This window comes from Oreochromis aureus, linkage group 1, assembly GCF_013358895.1.
Source record: "Oreochromis aureus strain Israel breed Guangdong linkage group 1, ZZ_aureus, whole genome shotgun sequence".
Taxonomy (NCBI): Eukaryota; Metazoa; Chordata; class Actinopteri; order Cichliformes; family Cichlidae; genus Oreochromis; species Oreochromis aureus.
In genome coordinates, this window is record NC_052942.1 from 4,155,247 (window position 1) to 4,176,541 (window position 21,295).

Below are 21,295 nucleotides of genomic sequence, written 5' to 3' on the forward strand. Positions count from 1 at the left end.
ACTGAGGCAGTTAAACAACTCCTCGGTGGCAGAGCCCCTGGTGTTGATGAGGTCCGCCCCGAGTTCCTGAAGGCTCTGGACGTTGTAGGGCTGTCCTGGTTGACACGCCTCTACAATGTTGCGTGGAGATCAGGGGCAGTACCCCTGGACTGGCAGACCGGGGTGGTGGTCCCCATCTTTAAGAAGGGAGACCGGAGGGTGTGTTCCAACTACAGGGGGATCACACTCCTCAGCCTCCCTGGGAAAGTCTATGCCAGGGTGCTGGAAAGGAGAGTTCGTCCGTTAGTCGAACCTCGGATACAGGAGGAACAATGCGGTTTTCGTCCTGGTCGCGGAACACTGGACCAGCTCTTTATCCTCTCAAGGATACTTGAGGGTGCATGGGAGTTTGCCCAACCAGTCTACATGTGTTTTGTGGACTTGGAGAAGGCATTCGACCGTGTCCCTCGGGGTGTCCTGTGGGAGGTGTTATGGGAGTATGGGGTGTCTGGCCCATTGCTACGGGCCATTCGATCCCTATACAACCGTTGTAAGAGTTTGGTTCGCATTGCCGGCAATAAGTCGGACTCGTTTCCGGTGGGTGATGGGCTCCGCCAGGACTGCCCTTTGTCACTGATTCTGTTCATAATTTTTATGGACAGGATTTCTAGGCGCAGCCAAGTGGCGGAGGGCTTTCACTTCGGTGGCCTCAGAATCTCATCTCTGCTTTTTGCGGATGATGTGGTTCTGTTGGCTTCATCGGGTGAGGGCCTCCAGCTCGCACTGGAACGGTTCGCAGCCGAGTGTGAAGCAGCGGGAATGAGAATCAGCACCTCCAAATCTGAGGCCATGGTTCTCAGCCGGAAAAGGGTAGAGTGCCCACTCCGGTCGGGATGAGTTCCTGCCCCAAGTGGAGGAGTTTAAGTATCTCGGGGTCTTGTTCGCGAGTGATGGGAGAAGGGAGCCGGAGATCGACAGACGGATTGGTGCTGCGGCTGCAGTGATGCGGACGCTGCACCGGTCCGTCGTGGTGAAGAGGGAGCTGAGTGTAAAAGCGAAGCTCTCAATTTACCGGTCGATCTACGTCCCGACCCTCACCTATGGCCACGAGCTGTGGGTAGTGACCGAAAGAACGAGATCGCGGATACAAGCGACAGAAATGAGCTTCCTCCGAAGGGTGGCTGGCCTCTCCCTTAGAGATAGGGTGAGAGGTTCGGCTATCCGGGAGGGGCTCAGAGTAGAGCCGCTGCTCCTCCACATTGAAAGGAGCCAGTTGAGGTGGTTCGGGCATCTGACAAGGATGCCCCCTGGGCGCCTCCTGGGTGAGGTGTTCCGGGCATGTCCCACCGGGAGGAGGCCCCGGGGCAGACCCAGGACGCGCTGGAGAGATTACATCTCTCGGCTGGCCTGGGAACGCCTTGGTGTTCCCCCGGATGAGCTGGAGGAGGTGGCTGGGGAGAGGGAGGTCTGGGCTTCTCTGCTTAGACTGCTGCCCCCGCGACCCGATCTCGGATAAAGCGGATGAGGATGGATGGATGGATGGATGGATGGTTAACTATAGAAAAGAAATGAGCCAAACAAATTCGGATGTTGTTCAGATTTTTGCCTTGTAAATCCTGGTCTAGCTTCGCTAACCACAACCGCCTCCTTTCTTCTGATAACCTTCGACATTGTTCTCCCTGATTTGTAATAACTTTTGGCAGTCTATAAAACTGCAAATGTTTTTCATGCTCTGACTGATCGGTACAGCCAAAAACACGGCAATAATTCACCATTTACTTTCGTTCGACGTTTGGAATCTGTTTGTTTACCTCCAGTATCTCTAATATGGCGACTTCCGGTTTGATGACACACCGTGAAAACCCACTATAAAGGGATCTCTAATAATACCACTGGCGACACGTTCTTTTTGTACACTGCCCAGATGGCCAGAGCATGGGACTGATTTCTGAGCATACCAAATCTGGCTCTTATGCATACCAGCCTCGATTAAACTGTTATCTGACACAGGCTGAAAGTGCAGTCCAATGAGGTGTTAACTGCAACGGCCACACATTCTTTGTTTTTGCAAATTTAGGTTCTTATGAACCAAGTAGTTCCATAATTATTACTGATGCAGAAAAACTAGTCAATGCATTTGTCACTTTCAGTCTGGACTACTGCAAATTTTTATGATCCCTAATATTATCATGTAGTTAAAAACTACCTGAAAAGGCTTCAAATGCTACAGCAACTGTACTGACTAGAAATACAAAGAGAGACCACTTTCTCCCACATTAGTTTCTTGTCATTGGTTCCGTGTTAAATAGAAACATGGAATTAAAATACTTTTCAGAAATAAAGTCTTAAATGATATGGCTCCATGCTATCTTGAAGACCTCATATGTTATTAGGATTTTAATATAGCATTTTGCTCTGTGAGTGAAGGCTTAAATCCTCAAAATAAACATGGAGCTTGTGAGCTTGTGAGCTTAAAAACAAAAATAAAATTAGGTATAATTGCCACTTACATGCCACGTGGCAGGGTCCTGTCAGTAAGATCAGAACCCCCAGGGCCCCAAATCCTCTTGTCTGGCAAGGGCATACCATGATTATCACTTTCACCCACAAAAAGTGAGTTCTTCACCTGCTGACGAGAGCCGTCATCATCTGGAAATGTCCCTCCACTGCACACAGACAGTGTGAGTAAATTCAGGCAGTTAAAATCTGTTTTTCTGTTGTTGATTATGTAAAGTTTAAACATCTAAGGACATCAAAATATATAATACAACATGCCAAAGCTAAAATACAATGGAAAAGTACATCATTATGATTTAAATGTGTGGCAAAAGCTCCACAGTAACATCTTGGCTACACTCTGCAGTTATAATTGCAGAGTGTCTGTGTTGGTTATTAAGCAATCCTTGTGTTCCTCAAAGACTGGGTGTATTGTCTTAGTGCAGCACAGTAAGAATATATGAGTTGGTTCACAAAAGATAAAAAGAACAATTGTTACTAATAACTCAGTCCTAACAAATCAAAATGTAACAGTGTGTGCTTCTCCACAGATTTCCGCGTAGCTGCTATACACAAGCTAATGGACAACCAAGGTAATATATAGCAATATGTTCACCAGAAACAGAAGAAATTATTAGCAAACAGCATGTCTCAAGGGCTCCATCATTTGCCTATAGTTGTGGTCAGAAGATCACATACACTCATTATGAGTAAGCATGCCAGGATAATTTTAGGATTTCTGGTTTGAACTGTTCCTTTTCAAGGGTCGAATGATCATAGAGCTGGATTCCAAGTATAGCCCACAAATTTCCAAGATGGCTGATGTTGGGGATTTGGGAAGGACTTCCGGAAAGCTTAATGTTAGCCTGCTTTATCTACTCCAAAACCAGTTTTGATGTATATTTAAAATCACTTTCCTGTTGAGCTTAAAAATGCTGAATTTGGAGCGGAAGCATCTCTCCTGGTCAGCACCCTCTCAGTCCGTGGCAATGTAAAGCATGCTTCACTGTAGACAGTGGAGAAATATGTACATACTGCAAACACAACTTCAACTTCAGTATACTGCTGAAAAAGTATTTGCCTGACTTGTTTCTAACTGGCTCTACCTTTAATTACTTTAATTCAAAACAGTTACATAAGCTTTTTCCATGACTGATTTTTGCTATGGATTGTGGTAGATATTGTTTGGGAAAACACCAACTGTATAGGTATCCAGATCCATTTGTGAAGTGTTCGTTGGTTGGGTGTTGACTCTTCAAATTATTCCTATGTAGAATGACAATAACGGCACCAGCTAAGCTTCATATGCTTATCTTTATCAGTTAGGAAAACTTCTAGATAATTTCCAGACATCATGATGATCAAAACTGGGCATGTTTCTCAAGATATCATCAAAGGGTCAAAGCCTGTCAACACCTCTGAGTGTTTTGAGTTTGTTGTCCTTAGTCTTTGGTTAAGAGCGTTCTGATTTCTGTATTGTTGTAGTTATGTTTCTGGATTAAGTATGGAGTTTTTAGTTTCGTTTTAGGTTATATTTAAGTCTCCCCAAAAAGCTGATTCTGTTTATCTGGACGTAGTGTTTTCAGTGGGAAAAATGTTTCGTCACTCATCCAAGTGACATCTTCAGTTTCAGCTGACGGCAGGCTTCCCCGGCCTTAGAAACAGTACATTTGCACAAGGACTGATCAATGGTCAATTTATGTGAAAAGTGGAGAGTGTGAGGAGGGGGCCTAAGGATACATCTTTCACCATCATACAATGCTGTGATTGCAGCCATTCCCCAAATCTCTGTGAATGGTACTCATGAGTACCATTCAGTGGTACTCATGGTGGTGGTTTTCACATCTTAAGTTGTTTTCAATAAATTGCATGCTCAAAAAAATGTTTTGTCTCCCTCTAATTTCTTCTTGTTGCATGTTGAAGCCCAATTTGGAACCTTGTTAAGATCCAACCATGCAAAATATGATTTTTTTTTGCCATTTTTCACATGATTTTAAACTTTCAATTGGACTGTATGTGGTTAGGGCTTGCTGTTTGGTTAAATTACTACCCACTACTGTAGTTAATACATTGACTATAGACAAGTAATTTTTACAGCTGCACATAAAAAAGGAAATCTGAACCACCTTTGTAAATAAACGATGAACCAGCTAGTTGCATTAAGATGATTAATCTGACTGAATTTTAAAAACACAGATATGGATAGAAGGCTGAACCTAAGGTATTTACAAATTTAGGTGGCAAAGTGTTGATAAAGTCTCCTGTCAGGAGAAAACTTTTTGTCAATTCTTGCCATCACACTCCTAAATTACTTTTCACGCTGCATCAAAGCACTGCTTTTCTAACTGGATCCTAAGAAGACTCCATATAAGGCATTTTCCAATTAGGCAGAGAGAGAGCAAGTGAGCAGGAGAACAATAAACGCATACAACAGCCCTTTTTTTCTAACATGATTTAATAAAGGGGGAGTCTTACCTTGCTAAAGTGAGGCCAATGCCATTATCAGCAAATCTACAGAAAAAAGGGAATATTATCATTAGAGGCACAGAAACACAGAAACAATGTGATGTTCCCATGGATACACACACACACACACATGCACACACACACACACTAAGAGACTAAAGCAAATAGCAAGTTATTGTTAGATGGGAATGAATTTCTCTTTCTCCGCTGTCACTAAACGTGCAGAAAAAAACACTTGTTTTGTGTGACATGCATAATTTTCAGTGACATTCACTTGCACTAAAGTTGACAAACTTTACTTATTCACTGGTTCATTTTACTCGGGTAACAAGTAAAATAAATAAGTAAAATCACTCGGTGTGTGTATTACTCACTGGCAGTCATCTAGCCACACATCCCCTCCTCTCAGCCAAGCTCCATGGTCCTGGTTCTTATAGGCAATGAAGTGGTGGATGAGAGCTGGGACTCTAGGTTTGAACGGGTCAGAATCCTGATGGGGGCCATACCTAAACAACAGAAGGACATATAGTGCTAATAATTAACAATATTTTTCAAGGCTGCAAAGGAGCTATTTATATAAACTGTAATGTTGTAACATTTTAAATGGTCATTCATCCATCCATCCATTTTCTTTTGCTTATCTGGGGCCAGGTTGCTTGAGCAGCAGCTACAGCATTGAAGCCCAGACCTCCCTCTCCCTAGTCACCTCCAACATCTTACTGAGGTATTCCCAGGCCAGTTGAGAGATATAGTTTCTCCAACGTGTCCTGGGTTTGCCCTGGGGCCTCCTCCTGGTGGGACATGGCCGGAAGACCGGACTCAGGAGGCGCCCAAGATGCATCGATGTGGAGGAGTAGCTCGTGATCATAGGTGAGGGTAGGGACATCGATCAACTGGTAAATTGAGAGCTTCGTTTAAATACTCAGCTCTCTCTTCACCATGACAGACCAGTACAGCGCCTGCATCACTACAGCTGCAGCACCAATCCGTCCGACCGCTCCCCTGTCCCCGCACTTGTGAACAAGACACCGAGACACTTAAACTCCTCCACTTGGGGCAGCAACTTGTTCCTGACCTGGGTGCTCCAGCCGTTTCCGGCTAAGGAACATGGCCTCAGACTTGGAAGTGTTAAGTCTCATTACCATTGCTTTACACTCTGATGTGAACCGCTCTAATGTGAGCTGGAGGCCTCCACCTGGTGAAACCAGCAGAACCACATCATCTGCAAAAAGCTGAGACAACATTCTGAGACCACCAAAGTGGAAGCCTTCTGCCACTTGACTACGCCCTTTGTCATCACTGAATCAAAAAAATTCTAAAAATTATGCTCAGAATCGCTGACAAAGGGCAGTCCCGGCATGGTCAACACCTACTGGGAATTAGTCAGCCTGATTGCCGTCGATGTGGACCAACTCTCGCAATGCTTGTTCAAGGACTAAACGCTCATAGCAACAGCCCAGATACCCCATACTCCCAAAACACCTCACACAGAATACCCAGAGGGACGTGGTCAAATATCTTCTCCAAGTCCACAAAACACATGTAGACTAGTTAGGCAAACTCCCACCCACCATCAAATATTCTTGAGAAGATAAAGAGCTGGTCCAGTGTTCCATGACCAGGATGAAAAGTGTTCCTCCTGCATCCAAGCTTCGACTAATGGTAAGAGTCTTATTTCCAGCACCTTGGCGAAGACTTTGCCGGGGAGGATGAGGAGTGTGATCTTCCTACAGTTGGAGCACACTCTCCGGTCCTACTTCTTAAACATGGGAACCACCACCCCAGTCTGCCAATTGTCAGGAATAGAAATATTGTCTTGCTATTATTTGCTGCTATTTTATAATCATCATTACCATTTCATGTGATGTTGCATTCAGATGCATTCAGATGTTCAAATATATTGGTATTATATTAGTCTTTATTACAGGTCCAAAGAAGAACCATTTTAAATGGTTCTGTTGAATCTATAATTTAAATGTTATTAATGCTTTTATGATCTCTGTGTAGAGGGCAGAGACAGGAAAATACTCTCTGTGCTAAAATGAGACAGGAAACGAAACGCGTCTGCAGAGCATGTTTTGCAGAAGTGAAACCGAAAGCAGAGTGACTGCAAGCCAAAGAGCAGGGTGTTATGCATGTATCGTTGATTAACACACACTTAGTTAGAGGAATCACTGATAGGGAAAGTTCAGTTTAAGGTCAACTAAGGATCAGAAAAGCAGATGCAAACTCTGCACGCACAGACAGACAAATAGTGAGAGGTCATGACACGCACGCAGTACACAACATGCACGCGCCCTCGCACGACGTACGCACTCACACACACACCATAACAGGTCTATTTTGGTAGGGCAGAAATGCAGAAGTGTGTGCAAGTACTTAGAGGAAGTGCAACTGATGTTCCGGGAGATAGCGACAGCGAGAATGGAGACAGGAAGCATCAGCCGTCGACACGAAGATGATGTTCTATGTTAAAAGTCATTGTGGTTTTGGTGTGACGTAAATCTGCCTAGTAACAGAAAAAGGGGCTGTACAATTCTTAACCCCATAAAACAGTTGTCTGAATATGAGAAAGACAGTTCAACACTGATTGGGTTGTTGAACTCACACATGTGTTCATTAAAATGCCGTCTAAATTGCACACGCCTGGATCTGTGGTTTTTATGGATTCTTCTCTCAACATTGAACCCTAACATTTGGGGGCTCGTTCCGGTGAGAGAGAGGGAATGTTGGGGTTTTGGTGAGATCCGGGGTCCGTGGTAATTGGACGGGCAGACGGTAATCAGTGGTGAAAGTGAGCAGGCATTCCCGGGGCATTTAAAGGTAAGACACTGCCTGTTGAAATATATTTCCAAAAGGTGTCACATTGGGCATGTCAAATTAAAGTCTACTCACTGAAAATTACTGGTAAATGTCTGTTTTTTAATTTTGGTGAAGTTTTCATGAAGTTTACCGGTTGAAGTAATGATAATGAAATGGAAGTTTATAAGTGACAGTACTGAGTAATGAGAATAAAGGAATGAAAAGAGAATTAAAGCAGTTGGACTGCGAAGTGAACTTAGAAGGATAGGGAATTTGGTCATTGTGTGGGGTGAAGCCCGTTGGTCATTTGATCTACGTGTGATGGTCAGTTCGTGGGTTCAAGTCCCTTTATGTCCACAACGGAGATCTGCCTCAATCTTAATCCTGATCCGGTGTAGATTGTTGTTTCAAATTATTATAAATTTTTCTAGGACGACAGCGGCGTCTGTTAAGAAGCGCATTTTCTCCTTGGTAACGCTTGCACCTGGGCAGGACGCTGACCCTTGGCCTACCCTGAAGAGTAGGGATAGTACCGTCGACAGCGGAGAGAACTTGGGAACCTCTGAAATTGCTAGGAGTTAGAGTCTCCTATTTTTGCGCTTATTGGGTATGCTGGCAAATTAAGTTAGGTTTAGAGATCTGGACAGGACAGTCTGGGACCGCCCTGGTGAATTGAGCACAAAAAGTCTGGGACTGATCGGTTGGAGCCGTTATGTTCTATTATCGAAATTACATAGGAGTTGAAAAGGCCTAAAAAAATCTGTGCAGTTGTAATTTAAGACGTCTGTAATATAAAATATGAGATCTATGAGTAGGATCAGTCTCTGTGTCAGTGATGCACAGCCGGATGTGCACTGATTGTGTGTGTAAATGCAAATGAGCAGCAGTGACGCGCAGAGAGGGTGGTTTCAGTTTTCGAGAGGACTGAGCTTTTGCTAAATGCCTGTATATAAGAGGTTGGTTTTGCTTATTATGAGAGTGTAAATACAGTGTGAATATATTAGTGTGGATGCATAGTAAATGACTGAATTTTGATAGATGTATATTTCGTGAGCCATAAATGTTGGTGTGTTTTATTTTTTCAGTTATGTGTGTGGGGAGAAGCCGTGAGGATGATGAGAGGTTTCAGTTTTCTTTTTCTTTTTCTTTTGACTTGCTCTTTCTGATCATGGAAGGCATGTCCAAAATACTCGTATGAAAGCGTATTTCGAGTGATTTTAACTGTGTGAGTGCTGTCAGTATTTGATTTGAGTGACTCTGCGTGAGTTCTCTGAGTGAGAGAAAGGCAGTGCGTGTGAGACGATTTATGGCGTCTGAAAGAGGTGAGAACTTTTAAAGGTGTGTATGGAATAAAGGAGTGTGAAATATATTTCTTGGGTGATGAAAAAGTAGGATGTGCTAAAGTTTGAAAGTGTTTTAATTCAAGAAAACAAAAAACAAAGGAGTTAGATTAGTTTGAGGAACAGGAAATATTGCTCTGTGTATCGGGGCTGCAGCAACAGGAAATAGTGAACAGGAACTGTGCATGCCCATATATGGGAACTGAGTGTGTACAGAAAGAACAGAGAGAGAGATTTAACTCTAGGCACATGAAGCAAATGAAGCCTTTAAGAAAAATGAATATAATACTAATTATATGGTTTAGTGTGTCAATACAGGTGGGCGTCTTTCAACTTTGCAACCTTGAGTTCAGCAGCAGAAAAGTAGATTAAAAGAATTGGGAGAATAAGCCAGTTTTTGGCTCGAAATTGGGCGGCTGGATCTCTCACTTTGTCCCTGAAGCAGAGAAGAAGTTCAAAGGACAGTCAATCGCCTGATGAAGACCGATAGAACATTGTGGACTTGAATACAGCAGGCAAACGGCAGTGCCACTGATCCATTAACACTGATGACGACTGACGACCAGCAGCAGCATGTAAGAGTAATGTAACATGTACTGTGAAAATACAGGCTGGGCAGTTGAACAGTGGGATAAAGAATTGTGGAAGAGCACTGGACATGGAGTGATATTTTGCCATGCTGGGACTTAATCTGAAAGAAAGACTGTAAAGAAACAGAGAAGAAGACAACAGCTGAGTTGAGACTGTGTTTGCTGGAGCTTTGAAGCCCGAACAGGACATTGTGCAGAGAGGACCAGTGAGAGATGAAGCTGGACGAGTTTGACTGCGAGAATATAGGATATAATTGGATTGAAAATTGAAACCTGAACTCATGAATTGTTTAGGGATGTCCACTACAGCATAACAAAGAGGTAAACATTAGAAAAGGTAAGAATAATGAACGAAAATAATTGTCATTACCTTAATGAATAGAAAACACACATACAAATTGTTACATGTGAGATTATTTTTGAAATGAATCAGAAGTGAGATAGTTTGAATCTAAAGCTCAGTGGTGAAATGCATAAATTAAATATGAATATATCGGATGCAATGAAGAAACAGCTTACACGTAGTGTACATTAACATGAATACATCGCAAGGCAACGAAGAACTCAATGAATTAATTTAATGAAGAAGCAGTTTACACCCAATTAACATAAAATGCAGGGAAGAACACGCTTACATGCATGGCATAATTGGTGTTTCTGACCAGAGACAGAGAAATGGGTTATTTAAGCACTTGTGATAATAATGGAAATGTCTTAGTTTTGTTATTTTCAGGGTAAAGCAGACCTGGACCAGTTCTCCAGATGCACCAGTCGGAAGGAAATTGTAGATAAGTTAAGGCAAGTTTCTGGTTGAATTGTTCACAGAATCATGTGTCCATGAACCTGGAAAACAGGCCCTAGCTCCTGGCTGAAGACTAGGAGTGCTTTATTTAAGGTGGGAAATCAAAATGTGGGTTAGTAACTGGGGGAAAAAAGAAAACTGACTGCTTAACTGGAGAATTGGGAAGGAGTTTGGGAGACTGTGAAGCCATAGATGCAAAATAACACGTACACACACACATATAGACAGAGAATGCATTAATCTTACAGAGACAAGCTCATGAAGATTAATGAATAGATATTAAAAACCTGGCTAAGAACACAAGCATATGCAATGAAGATCTGCTTGCTGCTTGTATGAGTGAGCGAATGGTGTGAATGGTTAATACAATTGATGGAAAGATTTAAAATAGATGGAAAAAACAAAAGAAGAGTGTTTATAAGAGTGACTCAGCAGTGCTTTTGCACTGAGTGATTAAAACAAGTGATTAGTATAGAAAGAAAATGAAAATAATTCAATAATGTGATAAAGTTTAAACATGTATTTATTTTGCCAAGTTAAATTGTTGAGATATGGCTGAGTATGGAAAAAGTTTGAGAGCTTGTGTGAATGTGGACAGAGGAGCTTGCTGTGTGTGTGTGATTGAGGCCTTAAAGGAGGGGTAGATTGTTCAGAGGTGCAAATTTGGTTAGGAGGTTTTAAATTAGTGTTGACATATTGTGAGAACGTGCTTATATGTTAAGGTTGAATGTGAGTTTGGTAAAGTGCTTAATGGGGGTTATGGTTGTGTACTGAAACGGTGTAGCTTTTGGCGAGGTTTTTCGTGTGTTGAACGGGTGAAATTTAAGATTGTTTCAGATTTTTGAGGCTGTTGTTTTATTTCCAGAGAGGGTGGTTGATTAAGACATGAATATCTCTGAGAGGGGCCCCAAAAATTTTTGTAGTAGTGCACTCAGAAAAAACCTGTCAGGTGATTTTGTTTGGTACTTTGATGAGCTAATAATCAGCTCTCTTTTTTCATTTTTGTTCTAAGCAGGCCTGGAAGACAGTGAACGGACGGCGTTGACAAAATTACCAAGTACGAAAATCAGGTGGGCATTACAGAATTATAATTGATTACAATCAGAGACTGATTGGCGGCAAGTCTCTGTCTAAAAATGGATTGTATCGATTCAATCCAGTCAAAAGTATAGAGAACTATTTTCCTAAACAGGAAAACGAAATAAAACGAATGATAGAGCTCATTTTGCTGATGTGGAGCATCTGATGACGTGCACAGGAGGCTGCAGATCAGCAAAAATATCATGTGTGAATGCATGTGAGTGAATGTGAGTGACTGGACTAAGGTGGGAATGAATAAATGTGGACAGATTTATCATGTGAGGAAAAGAAAGGGGATGCTTTGTTTTGCTTTTGCCATAGGCAGGACAAGTGGGAGACTTAAATCTGGGGAGGCTGATTTTGGGATGCTGATGTTTGCTTTGAGAAAATTTCTTTTACGGGGTTAGATTATGGGATTACATTATATTGTTGGGAGAATGCTAAATGCTAAAGGGAAACATTGTTTGATGAGATTCAAGTTACCATTAACTGAGGTAACTCAGGATTAATAACTGTTCTGTTCAAGTTTATTTTTGTTATGACATAGACGGGATCATAAAGGGAGAGTTGAGTATGAAATGTAAACTACAGGTTTTGTTTTCAGGAAATTCCAAGGATCCAGAGTTCAATGGAGCAACGAGTTGGAGGAGATTTGACATGATGATTAAATTGATTTTGTTCCTTAAACACAGGTTTTCAGGGCTGAAGCAAAACACACGGAGAGGAGAATTGCTGAGCGGTTCTGGGCAATGAAATGACTAACCTTTTTCCTTTTAATTTGTTAAGCTTGGGTGGAGCATGTTGAGTTTTTGCCACATGAGATGTGTCAAAAAGAGAGGGGTTTAAGATTTAATGTGTTTAATTTGAAAGGGTTTTACTAGGATTTTATAACGATTGGGGTTGTTTGATAATTTAGATATGGTAAAACTGAGGCAGAGATTGTTAATTCTAAAGAAAGGAGTAAAATGAACTGAATTCTGTTTAGAAGATAAATTGCTGGGGTTAAAAAGAAGTTGTACACCAAATTAAAGGGGAAATTGTGGGAATAAAGGATATGCTTTGGGGAAAATAGTGAACATTTTATGAGTAGAAAATGTGGGATTTTTCTTTTGATTTTTAGGATAAGTGGTAACAGTGACATAATGTTAGAATGTTGTTATTTTTAGGGTAGTGGAGAGCTTTTTATGAGGATGTTAAAAGTCTCGCTGACTCAAATGAATAATATTGGAGATTATATATGTAGAAATGATTTTTCATACACATTGCATTTTGGTGCCTTTAACGGAGTTGTGGCTCAGAGAGTCGTCTCTTGAGGGTCATAAACTTTTGGTTAACGTTATGATTAGCCAATCTACTGTGAGAATGACCTGAGTTTTGAAGGATTGCACACGCTTACAGACATACAGAGTTCATCAACACACAGGACAGTATTGATTTGAGGCCTAGGGCCTGAAATTCCTTTAGCTTTTAACTGAATTTGAGTTGGCCCAATAACAAATGACAGAAAGAGGAACTGAATAGGAGTTTTGCTTGTAACTAAACTGAGTGACATATAAAATATTGAGATAACAGATGCAGCTCTAACTTAGTCCTCTTATATAAAAAGCAGTTACAGAATACAGAAATACAGAAAACAGAAGCAAAGGGAGAAAGCTTATATATGTTGGTTAAGTCTGATAAAGTTTAAGTTAGAGGAGGCATTACATTAAAAGCAGCAAAATGAAATAAAATGATAGATTCAAACAGGTTATTACCCAGAAAATGGGAGTTCAAAATACTGTTAGAGTTCAGTTTTTAGCTATGATGAAGTTTATCTAGGAGCAATTAACTATGTGCTTACACTTAGTGATTAAAGTGGTCGTTTTTTTCTTTGATCCTTTTAGTAGAATAAGCCCTTATAATGATTTTATGATGATTTTGCTGGTGAGAGGTGACTTTAGATGAGAGGCACTTGCAGCAGCAGGGACAGTTTTGTGCACAGGATGTTGATGATCAGATAAGGAAAAACAGGAACGTATGACAGCAGTGCTGTAAGACTGTTAGAAAGCTGTAGATTGAGATGAGTGATGTTTAAGATTATATAGGAATAAAAGTCAAAACCAAATACGAAATTAGGTTCATGTTTTGAGAACAATCGAGGAACAGAGTAACTTAGAGCATAGTAGGGAGAAAGTGTTTTGTTTCCTTTGCAGGTGGCCAGATTTCCACTAGAGTGGGACCCAGAAGAGGAGCAGAGACCACTTAAGCATGAAGTGTTCTCAAGTGGGAGCGGGCATTTTATAACTAAGACCACCTAGATGACATGAGGTTGTCTGATTTGTTAAGTCACAGGATGCCAAGAGAGGGTCAGAGCTAAGAACAGTGATCCTAAATGTCCATGATGTCTGGGATGGACAGGGGAGCAGCTGAATGGGCCAAGGAGTGACCCAACACACAGTATGGTGACCTCTTGTGGTCAAGAGGTCAAGAGAGGGAGTGTCAGGAATAGAAATATTGTCCTGCTATTAGTTGCTGCTATTTTATAATCATCATTACCATTTCATGTGATGTTGCATTCAGATGCATTCAGATGTTCAAATATATTGGTATTATATTAGTCTTTATTACAGGTCCAAAGAAGAACCATTTTAAATGGTTCTGTTGAATCTATAATTTAAATGTTATTAATGCTTTTATGATCTCTGTGTAGAGGGCAGAGACAGGAAAATACTCCTGTGCTAAAATGAGACAGGAAACGAAAGCAGCGTCTGCAGAGCATGTTTTGCAGAAGTGAAACCGAAAGCAGAGTGACTGCAAGCCAAAGAGCAGGGTGTTATGCATGTATCGTTGATTAACACACACTTAGTTAGAGGAATCACTGATAGGGGAAAGTTCAGTTTAAGGTCAACTAAGGATCAGAAAAGCAGATGCAAACTCTGCACGCACAGACAGACAAATAGTGAGAGGTCATGACACGTACGCAGTACACAACATGCACGCGCCCTCGCACGTGTACGCACTCACACACACACCATAACAGGTCTATTTTGGTAGGGCAGAAATGCAGAAGTGTGCCGAAGTACTTAGAGGAAGTGCAACTGATGTTCCGGGAGATAGCGACAGCGAGAATGGAGACAGGAAGCATCAGCCGTCGACACGAAGATGATGTTCTATGTTAAAAGTCATTGTGGTTTTGGTGTGACGTAAATCTGCCTAGTAACAGAAAAGGGGGCTGTACAATTCTTAACCCCATAAAACAGTTGTCTGAATATGAGAAAGACAGTTCAACACTGATTGGGTTGTTGAACTCACACATGTGTTCATTAAAATGCCGTCTAAATTGCACACGCCTGGATCTGTGGTTTTTATGGATTCTTCTCTCAACATTGAACCCTAACACAATCCAGAGGCACCGTCCCAGATCTCTATGTGACAGTGTAGAGACCTCACCCCCAGTGATGGATGAGTCATCCCACATGAGTGTCCCAGTAGGACGACTGAGTCTCCAGGTGGAGCACCCTCGAGAAACCCTACCTATGGACTCCAAGAATGCTGGGTAATTTAAACTATCATTTGGCACATAAGCGCCATTTTAATCCACAAGAGTAAAAGAGCAGTTCAGCAAATGGAATGGTAAATAGTAAACGGACTGGTTCTTATGTAGCACATTTCTGCTCTATCTGAGCACTCAAAGCACTTTACACAACTTGTACATTCTCCCATTTACACAAGCACTTTTTTTCTATGCTGTTTCTAAGTGCTTCCTGTCCAATAATCACATGCATTCATCGGAGAGCAACATGGGGTTAGTATCTTGCCCAAGGCATGCAGACTGGAGCACACTGGGATCAAACCAGTCTTCGAGTAAATTAATAATTTTTATTTTATTTATTTATTTTTACCAGATAGCCATACATGTGTGTGACTAGTATCTTTTATTACTTGACAGCATCTTTATCTTATTAATGATTAATAACACAAAAACCTTCATTGCACTGACAGATCTACACTTTCTTTCTCCAGTAAAAGGTTTTTCTGCTCATTTAAGAAAAACGTCCATCCCTTCTCGCCATTGGCTTGTGCACTGACAATATGAAAAAGAGCACACCCAGTGCTCACGAAAACATTGACAGGAAATGTCATCATTACAGACTAAACTCATCACACTGAATCACACTGGGTGGGATGTGATTTCAGCTTCTCATACAGGGTGTTTGTTACAGGGTCTGACCTGGCTCCTATCAGAGACAGGAAGGGTCTCTTGTCCTTGTTGTTTGCCTGGGTCGTCTTAACTCCATTATCAAGGATCATTCCAGCCTAAAATAAAAAGACAATAGAAATTGTGAGTTTGTTTTCCCTGTAAGAAAAATGTAGAATTTTTAACAAGACATGGACTTTATTTATTTATGTGAGAGGTAAAGGCGTGTGCTTGGAGAGCAGACCACTGTGTTCAAGGATTATTCAGAGATTATCACCATTATGAGACTAAACACACAAAGATATCCAAGAACCTGACTGATGCAGAGCAGGAATAGACTTGAACTTTTGCTAGCAAAGCTGCAGCAGCAACAAGGGCTTTTGTTTTTTTTTACCACATCCAGGATGGAGCAGTCAAGACCAGCTTTGTGATTTCCCACAACATTACAAAAACCAATAAGCCATTCACTGATTTAGAGTTTATTAAAGAGTATTAGGTGGTGCTCTAACACGCCCGAAAAAAATGGAGCATTTGAAAATGCTCCTCTCCAGGTAAACCAAGATGGACTGTGGACATTATGGGAAATCTGGAGCTTCAGTTTAAAAACAAAGAGGACAATTTTCATGTTTGTCTACTTAATCATGGACCAGAGCAGCACGGTTACTCATCTTTATACAAAAGAGGTACTGGCAGCACTTTAAGTCAATATTACAGTTGGATTTTTATTTTCTCTAAAAGGGGAGAAGTTTCCACACATGAGTAGACATGCTCGAAAGATGTTGGCTCTCTTTGGAGCTACCTTCATAAGCGAACAAGCATTCTCAGGGATGAAGTTTAACAAATCCGGGTGCAGATCCTGTCTCAGTGACGATGTCCACTGTCTCATGCATTTCCACCTCAGATGAACGTGACTTTAATCTGCCTGTTCAAGCCCAATACAGACCAGATTTCTCTCAGTGAAAAAGAAAAAAGAACTTAGAACTGCAGATATAACTCCAAAAGTTGATTCTGTTCATCTGGACGTAGCGTTTTGTGGGAGAACGCTACGTCCAGATGAACAGAATCAACTTTTGGAGTTTTACTTTCCTGGATGATTGAGAATGCATCAAACTGCAGATATAATTAAACTACAAGTAAAAAAGCAACAGCACTTAGTATAAAAGTTCTACCTCTTTAAAATATTGCAAAAACATTTTTTGAAATATTGATTAAACAGTGATAAAATTCTGGTACTACACCTATTTCACATTTTGCATAATTGTAATATCAACTCTTGCCAGTAGCAGTTTATAAAGAGATCAAATTAATATTGAGAAGAATTGAGTTCGGCTTATTGGTGTGGCCAACAAATTTCTCCACAACAGCCCCCTGGGTAAATTAATTGTCTAGCGCTGATTTAACAAATGGTTTGTGGTTAATTTTGCATCTAACTCTTGTCATTATTTGGAAAAAATGTCAAATGTATAATAAATAAAAATATATATACTGTCAACAAGTTTCCAACTGAAGGTACAATTTTTATTCAACAACTGAATTTTGAGTTGAGCTGAAATCACTACCTTCGTCCTGTTTCCCTCCCTTAGTTGCAGGAGAAATGAATGAATGTTATGAAACATTTTTATTGGCTTCTTCAAGCAATAAATCAGGCTCAGTAGCAGAAGACTTCTCTTTTGCACCCTTTTCCAGACACATGTTGAGCAGCCCAGCATCAGGTCGTAATTCGCAGTAAACCAGCAACAGCTGCTAGCTCGTATAATCCCTTTTAGCGAAAACTCTGTTAACTCTTTTGGCCCCAAGATGTATCATAGGTTTTTCAAAAAGCTGACCATTAACTTGACCTACATTACTTTCCATGGCATTTAATAATTGTAGATGTCATGTGGCAATCTCAATGAAAACCCAAATGTTCCAAAAACCTGCAGTTCCTTGAGGCTGGATCCAAAAGGGAGTCTATGGGGATTCCCTTTCGAACCTTAAGGAACTGCCGGTTCTGGAACATTTAGGTTTTCATTAAAACGCTCGACTTTATAGTAGAGTTAAAATATTTTATAGCATGCTACAAAAAACACTTTAGTCTTTCATTTCAACTGCATCTTTTCTTTTCTTCGTTTGTCCCTAGCTGACGGCTGACTGATCACAACCCAGACTGATCACAACTCTGGGTTGTGATCAGTCTTAGCTTAGGAGTGTGCCTACTAGCCTGTAGCTGTGTGCTTGGTTTTGCCCATATTTGTGTACTTGTTCCCTTTTGGAACATTTGGTTTGCTAGCATCAGGATGATAAGTCTTAGCTCCTCAACATGCCACTGACTACATCCATATTTTTGGATGTGTCTAAAATATAATAAAACATCTCTTCCTGTTAATCAAGCCACTCTTATAACAGCATCACCTGCTAGTCTACTCTTCATAAACTCTGCTTACCTTGACATTGTTTAAATTTTGTGAGCAGCAGCAAACTGGGTATATATATGAGGGGTGCAGAGATAAAAATAAATAAATAAATGAAATAAATTTTACTTTATAAATTGTTTTAGACATAACATACAGGAAGAAAATAGGGGTGAAGGTATAAAGTAAGACTGGTGGTGTGAGGCAATACAGTGTCATATTATCTCAAACAGTGACAAAGGTTTCTATTGGACTGAAAAAAGTGAAGCAAGGTGTTATTTATAATTCCTTCTGTTTTATAACACTAGTTTATCAAATTTCAAGGTGAAGCCTCAGCTGACTGGCTCCTGTTTGCTTTGCTGAAGTAACATTACACTGTTAAAACTGTTGGGACTTGCTTTTGGTTGGCACACATCTGTCTCTGCTAATAAAAGACCAGTCATCAACACAGCCATGCCCCTAAAGCCTGAAAAGAGCTACAGATTTTGAAATCAATCACAATAGATTTAGGAGGCAAGTAGAATTATGAAAAAATACAGGTACAGAGAACTGGGAAACATTTAAATAAAAGATAAATACACTGCATAAAATGTTCCCATATCTCACTTAACGAAGCTTTAAATCCAATCATCAGATTAGAAAAACTTATTGGAACCTTCCTAAATCTAGCAAAGAATAACCCTAGATGCTTCCCAATTTCTAATCCAGCCTTCTGTAGCATCACAACAATAAAAGCCTTGGAATGCTAGTTTGCTGCTTCTAAACAATGAAACTGCCATTGTGTTGCTGTTGAACACTCCACCAGCAGACTTGAAACAACCTCTTCTCTCACACCAACCTGACATGAGTTATGCTCCTATTAGGATGATCCAAATTAAAAGTGCAAAAGGGAACATGTGAGTGAGATGGAATAGGAAAGAAATCACTGTAGGGCTTGAGAAAGTAAGGCAATAACAACTGCGCTTCCCTTTTCAGTGGTGCCTCATAAATCTCTCTCTGCTCCAGCTGTGCTGTGTTAGGAGCCACAGGTAACTCCAAACTCGGTCCTATCTCACCATCAGTCTCATTCCACTGATTTGGTTTGCTTTCCTCCATTTCTGTTATCCATCCATCCATCTTGACTTTTTCCAACTATCTCTCTTTTTTTCTTTGCCATCTGACAGTTTGACCATTTCTCAGTTCTTGCACAAAAGTATGTTCACACTATCACTGTGACTAAGGCTACGTTCACACTGCAGGTCTTAATGCTCAATTCCGATTTTTTGATCAAATCCGGTTTTTTTGTCTGCTTGTTCACACTACAAATAAAGTGTGACAGCAAACGCGCTCTAGTGTGAACGCTCAAAGCGGCCTGCATGCGCAAAAGAAGACGTCACACACAACGCGCTCTGTTTAGACCCAGACCAAACAGCATTGTTTGACTGATGGCCCTTAATATAAAGACTTGTTTTGGACTTTACGTTTCCCAATTTTGCTTGAAGTTATAAAGTTATCGGGTGCTTCTCCGGCGCTGATAATTGGCGTCTGTCTTGTGTCAGTGACGTAAAAGATGGATTTAATGCGACATGACCATTCAAACAGCAGTCGCTTTCTAAAACATCAGATATGTATCGGATTCAGTACCACATACGAAAGTGACCCAGATCGGATTTGAAAATATCGGATTTGTGCTGTTCACACTGTCATACCATGATCGGATACGGGTCGCATAGGGTCAAAAAAGTCGGATTTGATGCGCTTTCGCCTGCAGTGTGAACGTAGCCTAAGTTACCAGTCGCGGCAGATGGCCCCGCCCCTACCTGAGCCTGGTTCTGCCGGAGGTTTCTTCCTGTTAAAAGGGAGTTTTTCCTTCCCACTGTCGCCAGAGTGCTTGCTCATAGGGGGTCATATGATTGTTGGATTTTTCTCTGTATATATTATTGTAGGGTCTACCGTACAATATAAAGTGCCTTGAGGTGACTGATGTTGTGATTTGGTGCTGTATAAATAAAACTGAATTGAAGTGGGGACCACTGCATAATCATCATTATCTTTGCTGGCTTTGTGGAAAAATGGATCCAATCCAATTCCACCATTTAAGGCAGGACAGGTCATCGGCACTCATGACGACACCCGTGTTAACTAACGAATTGCAGGGAATTGCAGTTTTAACATTCAATTCAATTCAATTCAATTCAATTTTATTTATATAGCGCCAAATCACAACAGAAGTCGCCTCAAGGCGCTCAAGGCGCTTTATATTGTACAGGAGATCACACAATAATACATAAAGAGAAAAACCCAACAATCATATGACCCCTATGAGCAAGCACTTTGGCGACAGTGGGAAGAAAAACTCCCTTTAACAGGAAGAAACCTCCGCAGAACCAGGCTCAGGAGGGCGGGCCATCTGCTGCAACCGGTTGGGGTGAAAGAAGGAAAACAGGATAAAGACATGCTGTGGAAGAGAGACAGAGATTAATAACAGATATGATTCGATGCAGAGGTCTATTAACACATTAAGTAGTGAGTGAGAAAGGTGACTGGAAAGGAAAACTCAATGCATCATGGGAATCCCGGCAGCCTACGTCTATTGCAGCATAACTAAGGGAGGATTCAGGGTCACCTGGTCCAGCCCTAACTATATGCTTTAGCAGTCACTTTGTGCTCGAACCTAAAAAAGGAAAGTTTGAAGCCTAATCTTGAAAGTAGAGATAGTGTCTGTCTCCGAATCCAAACTGGAAGTTGGTTCCACAGAAGAGGGGCCTGAAAACTGAAGGCTCTGCCTCCCATTCTACTTTTAAATACTCTAGGAACAACAAGTAGGCCTGCAGTGTGAGAGCGAAGTGCTCTAATAGGGTGATATGGTACTACAAGGTCATTAAGATAAGATGGGGCCTGATTATTTAAGACCTTGTATGTGAGGAGCAGGATTTTGAATTCAATTCTGGATTTAACAGGAAGCCAATGAAGGAAGCCAAAACAGGAGAAATCTGCTCTCTCTTTCTAGTCCCTAAGCAGGCCTGGAAGAACTGACGGCTGACGGTTACTGAAATGACAAAGTTACCAGTTATAATCAATACTGGGCGAATACATGGTTGATTGATTACAATCAGAGACTGATTGCTACAAAGGCCTGCTGTCTAAAAATGGATTGATCGATGGCTAGTACCCTTGCTGCAGCATTTTGGATC

At 41.1% G+C, this 21,295-nt stretch overlaps 1 protein-coding gene across 4 annotated transcripts in view; it reads right to left on the minus strand.

Moving 5' to 3' along the window:
• LOC116323724 (cell migration inducing hyaluronidase 1) overlaps positions 1-21,295 on the minus strand; it is a 195,401-nt gene that overhangs the window by 22,895 nt on the left and 151,211 nt on the right. For 3 of the 4 annotated variants that reach the window (XM_039622636.1, XM_039622579.1, XM_039622679.1), the window contains exons 17-20: positions 15,766-15,851; positions 5,316-5,447; positions 4,951-4,986; positions 2,490-2,645 (exon numbers count right to left, since the gene is read on the minus strand). In XM_039622636.1, the coding sequence (XP_039478570.1) occupies positions 2,490-2,645; positions 4,951-4,986; positions 5,316-5,447; positions 15,766-15,851 (410 nt within the window). The remainder of the gene's footprint in view (positions 1-2,489; positions 2,646-4,950; positions 4,987-5,315; positions 5,448-15,765; positions 15,852-21,295) is intronic. The other variant, XM_039622722.1, reaches the window with a different exon arrangement.